Source organism: Rhinoderma darwinii, chromosome 8, assembly GCF_050947455.1.
Source record: "Rhinoderma darwinii isolate aRhiDar2 chromosome 8, aRhiDar2.hap1, whole genome shotgun sequence".
NCBI classification, from domain to species: Eukaryota; Metazoa; Chordata; class Amphibia; order Anura; family Rhinodermatidae; genus Rhinoderma; species Rhinoderma darwinii.
The window spans coordinates 42204949-42220521 of record NC_134694.1 but is presented as its reverse complement, the minus strand read 5'-3'; the positions used below and the strand labels follow the sequence as shown (position 1 = coordinate 42220521).

Genomic DNA, 15573 nt, shown 5'->3' with positions numbered 1-15573 from the left:
TGAAAGGGCGAGCAGGTGCTTTAAATAATAATAGCCACTCCCACTAGTCTTGAGGGGAGTGGTGTGTGGTGCATGGGATGTGTAGTAAGAAATAATAAATGAATAGTGTGTGTGCAAGTGTAATACTATAAGTGAAATATAGGGGGCAGTAATAAATGAAGTGCCTCAATAGAAATAAATGGATAATGGGGTGCAAGTGAGTGAAACATGGAGGGATAGTGTGTACGTCATGAGGCACAACGTGTATAGCCAGGTAGAAGCCTATTTGTGACGCCTTGATAATTCATAGAGCGGGCTACCCTGCTTGCTATGCCAAACAACAACACACCATGCTCTCCCAGCATCAAAGACCCGGCTGTGTCCAAGAGAAGCGAATATACATAATAATGAAAAATACCTGGGGTATTAGTGATCATTTTGGCCAAAAGGACGCAAGCTCGCAATCCACGACAAGGATCCCCAGACTTGCGAGTCCCTAACTCCTAAACTGGAACAGAACGTTCCTGATGCACAAACAGAACCGATAAAAACACAGGGACATATACAAAAACACCGAAAAAGGCCATACTTACAAATGGACACAGCCAGGCCAGAAATGCTGATGAAAGGGCGAGCAGGTCCATTTGTAAGTATGGCCTTTTTCGGTGTTTTTGTATATGTCCCTGTGTTTTTATCGGTTCTGTTTGTGCATCAGGAACGTTCTGTTCCAGTTTAGGAGTTAGGGACTCGCAAGTCTGGGGATCCTTGTCGTGGATTGCGAGCTTGCGTCCTTTTGGCCAAAATGATTACCAATACCCCAGGTATTTTTCATTATTATGTATATTCGCTTCTCTTGGACACAGCCGGGTCTTTGATGCTGGGAGAGCATGGTGTGTTGTTGTTTGGCATAGCAAGCAGGGTAGCCCGCTCTATGAATTATCAAGGCGTCACAAATAGGCTTCTACCTGGCTATACACGTTGTGCCTCATGACGTACACACTATCCCTCCATGTTTCACTCACTTGCACCCCATTATCCATTTATTTCTATTGAGGCACTTCATTTATTACTGCCCCCTATATTTCACTTATAGTATTACACTTGCACACACACTATTCATTTATTATTTCTTACTACACATCCCATGCACCACACACCACTCCCCTCAAGACTAGTGGGAGTGGCTATTATTATTTAAAGCACCTGCTCGCCCTTTCATCAGCATTTCTGGCCTGGCTGTGTCCATTTGTAAGTATGGCCTTTTTCGGTGTTTTTTTTCATCAATATAAAAGTCCCGGACAACCCCTTTAACATATTCTAATAGTTCAGTCCCAATTGATTTAATAGCAGAATGTTATAACTTTGTGTATATCAGCGTATTGATTGTTTATACTGTTTTATTGTATCACTTTCGTATTTTAGTTATGGAGCAGAGTCTTGATGGCTTTTCCTCAGTATCATCTATCGACGCTTTGTGTGTCTTGCTTAACAATTCTGACCAAGAAGAAATTGAAGTGAGTCTATGGATTAAAAGGTTGATTTTATATGAAGATTATGAAGCTTAACAAAAAGACTAAGCAAGTATTGAAAAAAAAAATGTGGGCACTTTTTCCCGGTGGTTTGATTAGTAAAAATGATTCCCGATTTTACTGCAGTCTTCCCCAGGCAATGTCTGGTGCAACTTAATGAGGCTCTGTCACCAGATTTTGCAACCCCTATCTGCTATTGCAGCAGATCGGCGCTGCAATGTAGATTACAGTAACGTTTTTATTTTTAAAAAACTAGCATTTTTGGCCAAATTATGACCATTTTTGTATTTATGCAAATGAGGCTTGCAAAAGTCCAAGTGGGTGTGTTTAAAAGTAAAAGTCCAAGTGGGCGTGTATTATGTGCGTACATCGGGGCGTTTTTACTACTTTTACTTGCTGGGCGTTCCGATGAGAAGTATCATCCACTTCTCTTCAGAACGCCCAGCTTCTGACAGTGCAGATCTGTGACGTCACTCACAGGTCCTGCATCGTGTCGGCCACATCGGCACCAGAGGCTACAGTTGATTCTGCAGCAGCATCGGCGTTAGCAGGTAAGTAGCTACATCGATTTACCTGCAAACGCCGATGCTGCTACAGAATCATCTGTAGCCTCTGGTGCCGATGTGTCCTCGCTCGTCTGACACGATGCAGGACCTGTGAGTGACGTCACAGCGTGATCTGGCAGAAGCTGGGCGTTCTGAAGAGAAGTGGATGTTACTTCTCGTCAGAGCGCCCAGCTAGTAAAAGTATTAAAAACGCCCCGATGTACGCACATAATACACGCCCACTTGGACTTTTACTTTTAAACACACCCACTTGGACTTTTGCAAGCCTCATTTGCATAACTACAAAAATGGTCATAACTTGGCCAAAAATGCTCGTTTTTTAAAAATAAAAACGTTACTGTAATCTACATTGCAGCGCCTATCTGCTGCAATAGCAGATAGGGGTTGCAAAATCAGGTGACAGAGCCTCTTTAACACAATGGTGGAGATTTTTCAATAGTTTTGTAGGGTGGCACATTGCAAACAAATTAATCAAAATGATGCATCTAGCGTATCATATTTGGGGCATCTCCCCAGCCATATTAGACACACCTCATTACTAATGTACATGAACAGTAATAATTTGGCGGCAGAGGTCCTTAATGAATTTTACACAGATTTTGATTCATCTTAGTTACACTACTGTCGAAAAGCACATAACAAGTTTGGCACAGGTCATGTACTTCATTTACTTCTTAAATATGCCCAATGTATTCCATCATTCTGGAGAGGAAGAAATGATCCTTCATTGTAAAGGCCATAGCTACTTATTGACGGCCAAGAAAAGGAATGGCTATGTATTTATACCCATTAAAAATATCATGGGCTCCTCCCAATACCATCTGATCACAGTGGTTTGCGCTGGCAGCAGACACTCCACCCCCCTGTAATAATGAATTCTGGCCTGTCCTATTTAAATGGATGTTGTGCTCCTCGAGAACATTTCGTCATTACGTTTGTTTAAGTTTCTACAATGTTTTATAAAACATTCCACCCCCGTTGACCCTTATGGACGGATAGAGTAGTCAGAATGGAATTCATTGGTAGTGATTTGCTGGTTTAGTATTTACTTCCCTGTACAGGCATTTTTTGTTACATATTTATTTTCATGTGGTGTTTTTTTATTGAATTTACCATTTAGGGACTTTCTTCATTGTCAGTGGTTAATCCAGGAGATATTGGACCTTTAAGAAGACAAGAAAAAAAAGTTAGTGCTCGTAAGTACTGGTATCTATATAAAGGAAATAATTTTCAATTGATAAATCTGTACTTTGCCTAAAGCGGAGTCGACTGCACTATTGATTCCGTCGGAAAACCGGAAACCTGCCGGAATGGTGACGAATGGAAACCATTAGCGATGTTTCCGTCACCATTAATATCAATGGTGACTGAAACGGAAGCTGTGGTTTCACTTTCACTTTCCGTTGCGGGGTTCACCCGACGAAAACCTCCGACGAAACCCGGAACGGAAAGCGAACGGTGATGTGAACAGGCCCATAGTCATCATATGTGCACTTTTTAGTATCTGTATTACGGCCACAATAACTGGATCTCCCATAGTTCTACTGAACCTGACTGAGATCAACATCGTTTCTTAATAGGATAATACACAAGTGAGTTTATAGAATAGAAAATATACATTATAGAGTCCATTCCCGTCTATACTTTTTTTCCTTTTGAAAACAGTGGAGAGGAAATACAAAAACGACTCCAGGGACAGGACATGTTACACTTTATTAAAAAAAAACAAAAAAAAACCTTAATAACGTATCTGTATACTGGCTAGTATTAATTAAAAATACATGCAACAAATGCACCTTTAGCAAAGTGTAAACGTGGCCCTAAGGCTGGAATTTCACAGGGCACTTTGAGTTCTATTGCAGTTTTGAAGCAATTATCATGTGCTTCATAATTGCTGTGAAAACCACATGATAGAAATTGCATGCGGTTTACCGCGAATCACTACGGGTTTGAAACTCGTTTTTTGGCAGTGCGGTTATTACAGGTGAAGCACATTAAAACCATGTGCTTCACCTGTAATAGCCCATAGCCAAAAACTGCTTCATCTTTACAACGCATTTTTCATAGCAATTAAAAAGCACACTAAAAATACTGCAAAATTACAGTAAAAATATTGTGAATACGCTCTCAAAATGCCCTGTAGAATTCCAGCCTTATAGCATAAAGTCATATGACCCCTTAATGACCGGGCCATTTTGCACGTTAATGACCAAGGATTATTTTTTGTTTTTTCATGGTCGCATTCCAAGAGTCGTAACTTTGTTTTTATTCCGTCGACATAGCCGTATAAGGGCTTGTTTTTTGCGGGACGAGTTGTATTTTGTAATTGTACCATTTTTAGATGCTTATAACATATTGATTAACTTTTATTAACTTTATTTTAGGAGAGAATTGAAAATAAGCAGCTATTCCAGCATTGATTTTCACGTTATAAATTTACGCCGTTTACTATGCAGCGTAACTAACATGCTAACTTTATTCTATGGGTCGGCACGATTACGGGGATACCAAATATGTAGAGGTTTTATATGTTTTTCCTACGTTTGCACAATAAAAACCCTTTTAGAAAAAAATTGCTTGTTTTTGCATCGCCGCATTCCAAGAGCCGTAACGTTTTTATTTTTCCGTCGATGTGGTCATATGTGGGCTTGATTTTTGCGGGACAATGTGTAGTTTTCATTAGTACTATTTTGGGGTACATAGGACTTATAGATTAACTTTTTTATTTTATTTTTTATGGGGGGAATGGGAGAAAAGAGAGAATTTTGCCGTTGTTTTTTGCGTTTTCTTTGGACGCCGTTCATCCGGCGGTTTAATTAATGTGTTCATTTTATTGGTCAAGTCGTTACGATCGCGGGGATACCATATATGTGTATGTGTGATTTGTTTTGACAGTTTTACTAAATAAAACCACTTTTTGGACCAAAAAAGTAGTTTTATTTGACTTTGACTGTAATTTTTTTTTATTTTTTTTTCACAAACTTTATTTAACTGATTGTCATTTTTTTTTTAAGTCCCATCAGGACACTTCACTATGCGATCTGTTGATCGCATATATAATGCTTTGGTATACTTAGTATACCGAAGCATTATTGCCTGTCAGTGTAAAACTGACAGGCAACCTATTAGGTCATGCCTCTGGCATCGCCTAACAGGCAGATGCTGAAGACAGACCTGGGGGTCTTTGTTAGACCCCCGGCTGTCATGGAAACCCGACGGCGACCCGCGATTTGTTTGCGGGGGCGCCGATCGGGTGAGAGAGGGAGCTCCCTCCCTCTGTCAAACACATTAGATGCCGCTGTCACTATTGACAGCGGCATTTAATGGGTTAAACTGCCGGAATCGGAGCGCGCTTCGATTCCGGCAGTTGCAGCAGGAGCCAGGCTGTGTATAACAGCCGTGCTCCTGCTGCTGATCGCGTGGGTACACTGGCAGTACCCGCGCGATCACAGGACGGATATATCCGTCCTCCTGCGCGAACTAGCAGCTGCTGAGGACGGATATATCCGTCCTTCGGCGTTAAGGAGTTAAACAATCTGTTCTCGTAGCATCAAAATTTACACTGCAAATTTACTGGTTTGCAGCCAGAGACGTTAATGGTAATAGCAGACAATTAGGCTGGGTTCACACTACCTATTTTCAGACGTAAACGAGGCGTATTATGCCTCGTTTTACGCCTGAAAATAGGGCTACAATACGTGGGCAAACTTCTGCCCATTCATATGAATGGGTTTGCCGACGTACTGTGCAGACGACCTGTAATTTACGCGTCGTCGTTTGACAGCTGTCAAACGACGACGCGTAAATTGACTGCCTCGGCAAAGAAGTGCAGGGCACTTCTTTGCAACGTAATTTGAGCTGTTCTTCATTGAACTCAATGAAGAGCAGCTCAAGATATAAGAGCGTCACAGACGCCTCGCATAATACGAGGAGGAGCATTTACGGCTGAAACGACGCAGCTGTTTTCTTCTGAAAACAGGCTGTCATTTCAGCCGTAAATGACAGCTAGCGTGTGAACATACCCTTACAGCAAAGTGGCAAAAACTATTTAAAACACGCAGCTGAGCGATTGTGGGAGCTTGGGTTTGTGCGTTGGTTTCAGGTGTGCAGTGTCTTGAGTGTGACTTAAAGAGGCTCTGTCACCAGATTTTGCAACCCCTATCTGCTATTGCAGCAGATCGGAGCTGCAATGTAGATTACAGTAACGTTTCTATTTTTAAAAAACGAGCATTTTTGGCCAAGTTATGACCATTTTTGTATTTATGCAAATGAGGCTTGCAAAAGTCCAAGTGGGCGTGTTTAAAGTAAAAGTCCAACTGGGCGTGTATTATGTGTGTTACATCTGGGCGTGTTTACTTCTTTTACTAGCTGGGCGTTCTGACGAGAAGTATCATCCACTTCTCTTCAGAACGCCCAGCTTCTGGCAGTGCAGACACAGAGCGTGTTCTCGAGAGATCACGCTGTGTCGTCACTCACAGGTCCTGCATCGTGTCGGACGAGCGAGGACACATCGGCACCAGAGGCTACAGTTGATTCTGCAGCAGCATCGGCGTTTGCAGGTAAGTCGATGTAGCTACTTACCTGCAAACGCTGATACTGCTGCAGAATCAAATGTAGCCTCTGGTGCCGATGTGGCCGACACAATGCAGGACCTGGGGCAGGAAGTGAGTGACGTCACAGCGTGATCTCTCGAGAACACGCTGTGTGTCTGCACTGCCAGAAGCTGGGCGTTCTGAAGAGAAGTGGATGATACTTCTCGTCAGAATGCTCAGCTAGTAAAAGTAGTAAAAACGCCCCGATGTACGCACATAATACACGCCCAGTTGGACTTTTACTTTAAACACGCCCACTTGGACTTTTGCAACCTAATTTGCATAAATACAAAAATGGTCATAACTTGGCCAAAAATGCTCGTTTTTTTAAAAATAAAAACGTTACTGTAATCTACATTGCAGCGCCTATCTGCTGCAATAGCAGATAGGGGTTGCAAAATCTGGTGACAGAGCCTCTTTAAGATTCAGTGACATTAGATTAAGAAGAAATTGTTTCTTGGGGTGTTTAGTGTATTTATTTTCCCCTACAACGTTATACTGATTGCTAAATCCCCATTAGATACAATGAACTCCATTGCTGCCAATGATACCCAGTGTACATCCTGTGCCTTGAACGGCCGTGTGAGGGACCATACAGCTGAGCAGGGTGTGTGAGAATTGCCCATTTGAAAGCCCAGATTCTGGATCTAAGTGAGCAACTTTCAACACTGCGAAAAATTAACTACATGGAGGGGAGTTTGCTGCTCACTGAGCAAGCACTCATGGGGGTAGATGCATGGAGGATGGCAGCAAGGAGGTTGAGGCTGTTGAGGCAGCTAGCTGGGTAATAGTTAGAAGGCAAAGCATTAGTGAAGCCTCATCTAGAATATGCATTCATTTCTGGGCTCCAGTTCATAGAAAGGATGCCCTGGAGTTGGAAAATTACAAAGAGGAGCAACAAAGCTAATAAGGGGCATGGAGAATCTAAGTTATGAGGAAAGATTAAAATAATTAAACATATTTAGCCTTGAAAAGAGACGACTAAGGGGGAACATGATTAACTTTTTATATAAATATATTAATGGCACATACAAAAAATATGGTAAAACCCCCTAAAAAAACAAGGGGGCAATCCCTCCGTCTGGAGAAAAAAAGGTTCAATCTGCAGAGGCGACAAGTCTTCTTTACTGTGAGAACTGTGAATCTATGGAATAGTCTACCGCAGGAGCTGGTCACAGCAGGGACAGTAGATGGCTTCATTCTCCTCGCCGAATTTTCCCTTAATAACCGGGTCAGTAACTCGTCGGGGGTCTCCCCCTTCTTCTGCAATTTTGGGTTTAATCCACGGTTCTCCTCCGTTTCACCTGGTGGTTCCAACAATCCCGAGGTAGATGTCATTCATCGGGAACTGTGCACAGTCTGGGCCCAGGTTCAGAAGAACCTTGAGGCGTCCCAGAGCATCCAAAAGACTCAGGCAGATAATAGACGTTCAACTAACCCCCTATTTGTGGTCGAGGATCTGGTGTGGCTGTCTTCAAAAAATTTGCGCCTTAAAGTTCCGTCTAAGAAATTTGCTCCCCGGTATATAGGGCCGTACAAAATCATTGAGGTCCTCAATCCTGTCTCCTTCCGGCTGGAGTTACCCCTGTCTTTTCAGATACACAACGTGTTCCATGCCTCCCTCTTGAAAAGCTGCTCCCCGTCCTTGGCTACATCGAAGAAACCTCCGGTCCCTGTTCGCACTCCTGATGGTGTAGAATTCAAGGTAGCCAAGATTGTGGATAGCAGGATGGTCCAAGGCTCCCTTCAGTACCTGGTCCATTTGAGAGGATATGGGCCTGAGGAGAGGACTTGGGTACCCGCCCGGGATGTTCACGCCGGTATATTGCTCAGGAAGTTCCATCTTCAGTTCCCCAACAAGCCAGGCCCACCTAGGAAGGGTCCAGTGGCCCCCCATAGAAGGGGGGGAGGGTACTGTAAAGGGTTTGCCAGACACAGGTTCTGTGTCGACGCCCAGGGTTAATCAGCCTTCATCAGCTCCAAGGTCTGCTAGAGTGACGCGATCTGTTACCACTCAGGCTTGCAGTCTGAGGAGAGGGAGAACCTATCACAGCCTGGCCTGACGGTGCTAGCTCCCGCCCTTGGTCTATTTATACCCTCACTTGCAGCATGTTCCTTGCCTGTGATTGTCTGGTTTCTTTGCTCTGCGATTCCTGCTATTTACCTGATTGACCGCTGTTACTTATTGACCCTGGCTTGCCTGACTATTCTCCTGCTCTGATTCTGCTACTACGTACTCTCCTGGTTTGACTCGGCTCGTTCACCACTGCCTGTTGCACACGGTGTTTCCGTGGGCAACTGCCCCTACTTCCCCCTTTGCTTCTGTGTGCCCTTGTCTTGTGTTGTCTGTCAGTCACTTACTGTCCGTCTCCCTACCCCGATTCATTACAGTACCTACAAAAACACCAAACTTCAAAGAGGCCAATTTTCAAGGGCTAAGGGATGACCGTAAGGGCTTAAACTGGGACAATGTCCTCAAAAATAAAAATACACAAACTAAATGGGACATTTTTGAAAGTCTCCTACATAGGTCCTGTGAAAAATATATACCTTATGGGAATAAACAAGCTAGAAACAAAATGGAACCCATGTGGTTAAATACAACAGTAAGGTCTTGTCCACACGCAACGGAATTGCTGCAAAAAATTTCTGCGGAAAAACCGCACCATTTCCTGTGTTTTTTACTGCAGAAAATGAGGCAGAATTTGCTGCGTTATTTTAAATGCTGGGATATGGTGATATCTCCACTTTTCGCAGCAGGAATTGACATGCTGCAGTACAAAAAATACGCACCGTAGATAAATTCCTGGTCGGAAATGTTACGCAGCATGTGGATGAGATTTGTTAAATCTCACCCACTTTGCTGTTACTGTAGTCCGCTGTGTATTTTCCGTCCGCAATTTTGGATGGAAAATATGCAGCAATTCCATAACGTGTGGACAGGCCCTAAGGCGGGCAATAAATGCTAAAAAGAAAGCGTTCAAACTACTAATGCAGAATGGTAGTGACGAGGCATTAAATAATTATAAAGGAAAAAAACTAGTGTAAAAGACAAAGGCAGCAAAGATTGAAACAGAGAGACTCGTTGCTAAAGAAAGTAGAAATAACCCAAACCTATTTTACAAATACATAAATAATAAGAAACTGAAAGTGTTGGCCCTCTCAAAAATAACCTGGGTATAATGGTGGAGGAGAATGACTGGGTCTGTTCCACAAGACTGGCGCATAACAAATGTGGTGCCAATATTTAGAAAGGAGTCAAAAAGTGAGCCTGAAACTATAGACCTGTAGGTTAAACCTCCACTGTGGGTAAAATATTTGAGGGTTTTCTAAGAGATGTTATTCCCGAGTATCTCAATGCAAATAAACTGTTAACGCAGCATCAGCATGGGTTTATGAGGGATCGGTCCTGCCAAACCAATCTGATCAGATTCTATGAGGAGGTAAGTTCTAGACTGGACCTGGGTAAGGCTGTGGATGTGCTGTATCTAGACTTTTCAAAGGCGTTTGATACTGTGTCGCATAAAAGGTTGGTGTATAAAATGAAAATACTGGGACTGGGGGAAAATGTTTAATTGGATTTACAACTGTCTCGGTGATAGAAAACAGAGGGTGGTTATTAATGGTACAGCCTCCGAGTGGGTCACAGTTATCATTGGGGTTCAACAGGGGTCAGTATTGGGCCCTCTCCTTTTTAATATGTTTATAAATGACCTTGTAGAGTATTTAGAGAATATAATTTCAGTATTTGCAGTTAATACTAAGCTCTTTAAAAATGTAAGGTTATGCACTTGGGCTGAGGAAACAGATTTTACAATTATGCATTAAATGGTAAAACTACTACTGAAAATGATTTGGTGATATTGGTGGATAGTACATTTACCAGTGCCAGGCAGCTGCTGGTAAGGCAAATAAAATCATGGGATGCATCAAAAGAGGCATAGATGCTCATGACCGGAACATAGTTTTGCCTCAAAAATCACTAGTCAGACCACATATGGAATATTGTGTACAATTTTGGGCACCTGTGTATAAGAATGACATGGCTGAACTAGAACGGGTGCGAAGAAGGCCGACCAAGGTAATTAAGGGAATGGGCAGATTACAGTACCAAAAATGGTTATCAAACTTTTGGCTATGCAGCCCCAAGAAAAAAGACGGCTTAGGGGTAATCTAGTTACAATGTACAAATGTATAATTGGACAGTACAGAGATCTTTCTAATGATCTTTTTACACTTAGGCCTGTAACAAGGACAAGGGGGCACCCTCTACGTCTACAGGAAAAAAGGTTTAGCCACCATCACAGATGGAGATTCTTTACTGTGAGAGCAGTGAGACCATGGAACTCTCTGCCACAGGATGTTGTCATGGTTGATTCTTTGACAAGTTCAAGAAGGACCTGGATGTCTTTCTTAAAAAATATAATATTACAGGTTATGAGTACTGGATTCTGGTGATGGGATGATGATCCAGGGATTTATTCTGATTTCCATATTTGGAGTCAGGGAGGAATTTTCCCCCTAATGAGGCAATTGGCATCGACCTCATGGGGGCTTTGCCTTCCTCTGGATTAACACAGTAGGATTATAGGTTGGACTTGATGGCCCTGTGTCTTTTTTTCAACCTTATCAACTATGTAATTATGTAAAACCTGAACTCCGTCATAACAACCCAGTAAGCAGTTAGAGAAGTTGCATTTGCTTTTTAGAATATTTGCCATCCTTGAATAAGAATTGCCCCTCTAGTTATATTTATGCCCACAAATAGAAATATTTACGCTTATTATTATATTTTGAAATGCTCAAATTGAATCTTATGTAGTCTGATAAAACCTAACCAATTTTTTTTTGTAGCAGAAAAAGTAAAAATCATCAAGGAGATATGGAATGTTTTGGAAGTTTCTGAGGGGTCAGAATTTGATGACTCTTTGGATCCAAGAGAACAGCCTGAGTAAGTACTGCTAAGCTATTCAATATATATATATATACTATTAAAAATTTCACATAAATAATTCCTTATTTTTCTCACAGATACAAGATATTTTTTAAGCAGAGAGTTGGAAGTGAAGATATATTTTTGGCCATGGGTCGAAAAGACCCATCCACAGCCTGCTGTGAAGATTTAGTGGTAAGCAATACCTTTTTTTTTTTTTTTGTATCAACAATAAATTTTATTTAGGAATACATATAACCAGTGATACAACTTGTTATTTGATGGCCACGCAGGGCCCACAGTAGAAAAAAAATTCTACATAACTCCATGTTTAGGATTGTCCATGGTATCATGCTAAGAAGATCAAAACAGTTAAGGCACAACTGACGTCGTATCACATGGTAGCATAGTAGGTAGAACTAATATCTGTAGGCCAAACATTCAAGGAGTCCTGATAAATACCCAGGCTGAGCGTCAAGCCAGCAGTTTTAAATTCAACACAAAACAAACAGACAAGCAAAAAAACAAAATACTAAATCAGCCTGACGTAAAACGTACCTCCGCTACATCAAGGCCGCAATCACTCATTATGGGAAGCTATGCTTGGAAGCTCCACCCAACCGTCAGTACACAAGGGACGCGTCCTCCTCATAAGTGGGACACCAGGTATGGAAGGGTGAGAAGAGACTCCAGCCACTTGCTCCAAATGTTGTGGAACCTGGCCACCTTCTTCCTATGTGTGTACAGTGAAGGAAATAAGTATTTGATCCCTTGCTGATTTTGTAAGTTTGCCCACTGTCAAAGACATGAACAGTCTAGAATTTTTAGGCTAGGTTAATTTTACCAGTGAGAGATAGATTATATAAAAAAAATCAATAAAAAATCACATTGTCAAAATTATATATATTTATTTGCATTGTGCACAGAGAAATAATTATTTGATCCCTTTGGCAAACAAGACTTAATACTTGGTGGCAAAACCCTTGTTGGCACACACAGCAGTCAGACATTTTTAGTAGTTGATGATGAGGTTTGCACACATGTTAGATGGAATTTTGGCCCACTCCTCTTTGCAGATCATCTGTAAATCATTAAGATTTCGAGGCTGTCGCTTGGCAACTCGGATCTTCAGCTCCCTCCATAAGTTTTCGATGGGATTAAGGTCTGGAGACTGGCTAGGCCACTCCATGACCTTAATGTGCTTCTTTTTGAGCCACTCCTTTGTTGCCTTGGCTGTATGTTTCGGGTAATTGTCGTGCTGGAAGACCCAGCCACGAGCCATTTTTAATGTCCTGGTGGAGGGAAGGAGGTTGTCACTCAGGATTTGACGGTACATGGCTCCATCCATTCTCCCATTGATGCGATGAAATAGTCCTGTGCCCTTAGCAGAGAAACACCCCCAAAACACCTCCATGCTTGACAGTGGGTACGGTGTTCTTTGGGTCATAGGCAGCATTTCTCTTCCTCCAAAAACGGCGAGTTGAGTTAATGCCAAAGAGCTCAATTTTAGTCTCATCTGACCACAGCACCTTCTCCCAATCACTCTCAGAATCATCCAGATGTTCATTTGCAAACTTCAGACGGGCCTGTACATGTGCCTTCTTGAGCAGGGGGACCTTGCGGGCACTGCAGGATTTTAATCCATTACGGCATAATGTGTTACCAATGGTTTTCTTGGTGACTGTGGTCCCAGCTGCCTTGAGATCATTAACAAGTTCCCCCCATGTAGTTTTCGGCTGAGCTCTCACCTTCCTCAGGATCAAGGATACCCCACGAGGTGAGATTTTGCATGGAGCCCCAGATCGATGTGGATTGACAGTCATTTTGTATGTCTTCCATTTTCTTACTATTGCACCAACAGTTGTCTCCTTCTCACCCTGCGTCTTACTTATGGTTTTGTAGCCCATTCCAGCCTTGTGCAGGCCTATGATCTTGTCCCTGACATCCTTAGAAAGCTCTTTGGTCTTGCCCATGTTGTAGAGGTTAGAGTCAGACTGATTAATTGAGTCTGTGGACAGGAGTCTTTTATACAGGTGACCATATAAGACAGCTGTCTTTAATGGAGGCACCAAGTTGATTTGGAGCGTGTAACTGGTCTGGAGGAGGCTCAACTCTTAATGGTTGGTAGGGGATCAAATACTTATTTCTCTGTGCACAATGCAAATAAATATATATAATTTTGACAATGTGATTTTCTTATTTTTTTTTTTTATATAATCTATCTCTCACTGGTAAAATTAACCTAGCCTAAAAATTCTAGACTGTTCATGACTTTGACAGTGGGCAAACTTACAAAATCAGCAAGGGATCAAATACTTATTTCCTCCACTGTATATAAAAAAAAAAAAAAAAAATCACATTGTCAAAATTATATATATTTATTTGCATTGTGCACAGAGAAATAAGTATTTGATCCCCTACCAACCATTAAGAGTTCAGCCTCCTCCAGACCAGTTACACGCTCCAAATCAACTTGGTGCCTGCATTAAAGACTCCTGTCCACAGACTCAATTAATCAGTCTGACTCTAACCTCTACAACATGGGCAAGACCAAAGAGCTTTCTAAGGATGTCAGGGACAAGATCATAGACCTGCACAAGGCTGGACTGGGCAACAAAACCATAAGTAAGACTCTGGGTGAGAAGGAGACAACTGTTGGTGCAATAGTAAGAAAATGGAAGACATACAAAATGACTGTCAATCGACATCGATCTGGGGCTCCATGCAAAATCTCACCTTGTGGGGTATCCTTGATCCTGAGGAAGGTGAGAGCTCAGCCGAAAACTACACGGGGGGAACTTGTTAATGATCTCAAGGGAGCTGGGACCACAGTCACCAAGAAAACCATTGGTAAGACATTACGCCGTAATGGATTAAAATACTGCAGTACCCGCAAGGTCCCCCTGCTCAAGAAGGCACATGTACAGGCCCGTCTGAAGTTTGCAAATGAACATCTGGATGATTCTGAGAGTGATTGGGAGAAGGTGCTGTGGTCAGATGAGACTAAAATTGAGCTCTTTGGCATTAACTCAACTCGCCGTGTTTGGAGGAAGAGAAATGCTGCCTATGACCCAAAGAACACCGTCCCCACTGTCAAGCATGGAGGTGGAAACATTATGTTTTGGGGGTGTTTCTCTGCTAAGGGCACAGGACTACTTCACCGCATCAATGGGAGAATGGATGGAGCCATGTACCGTCAAATTCTGAGCGACAACCTCCTTCCCCCCACCAGGACATTAAAAATGGCTCGTGGCTGGGTCTTCCAGCACGACAATGACCCGAAACATACAGCCAAGGCAACAAAGGAGTGGCTCAAAAAGAAGCACATTAAGGTCATGGAGTGGCCTAGCCAGTCTCCAGACCTTAATCTCATCGAAAACTTATGAAGGGAGCTGAAGATCCGAGTTGCCAAGTGACAGCCTCGAAATCGTAATGATTTACAGATGATCTGCAAAGAGAAGTGGGCCAAAATTCCATCTAACATGTGTGCAAATCTCATCATCAACTACAAAAAACGTCTGACTGCTGTGCTTGCAAACAAGGGTTTTGCCACCAAGTATTAAGTCTTGTTTGCCAAAGGGATCAAATACTTATTTCTCTGTGCAGGAGACTTTTATACAGGGGACCATTTAAGACAGCTGTCTTTAATGCAGGCACCAAGTTGATTTGGAGCGTGTAACTGGTCTGGAGGAGGCTGAACTCTTAATGGTTGGTAGGGGATCAAATACTTATTTCTCTGTGCACAATGCAAATAAATATATATAATTTTGACTATGTGATTTTCTGTTTTTTTTTTTTCTTATAATCTATCTCTCACTGGTAAAATTAACCTAGCCTAAAAATTCTAGACTGTTCATGTCTTTGACAGTGGGCAAACTTACAAAATCAGTAAGGGATCAAATACTTATTTCCTTCACTGTATAATCCTCTGGTACTAATGCCTGTGGAATGAGTCTGTATAAGACTAAAGTAGG

General features: G+C 42.2%; 1 protein-coding gene across 2 annotated transcripts in view; it reads left to right on the top strand.

Annotated features, from left to right (window-relative positions):
* Positions 1-15573, top strand: part of DNAAF6 (dynein axonemal assembly factor 6) — a 33545-nt gene that overhangs the window by 1688 nt on the left and 16284 nt on the right. The window contains exons 2-5 of one of the 2 annotated variants that reach the window (XM_075835624.1): positions 1402-1493; positions 3195-3270; positions 11524-11617; positions 11698-11794. In XM_075835624.1, coding sequence (XP_075691739.1) covers positions 1404-1493; positions 3195-3270; positions 11524-11617; positions 11698-11794 — 357 coding nt within the window. In that variant the 5' untranslated portion in view covers positions 1402-1403. Of the gene's footprint in view, positions 1-1401; positions 1494-3194; positions 3271-11520; positions 11618-11697; positions 11795-15573 lie in introns of both variants that reach the window. The other variant, XM_075835623.1, reaches the window with a different exon arrangement.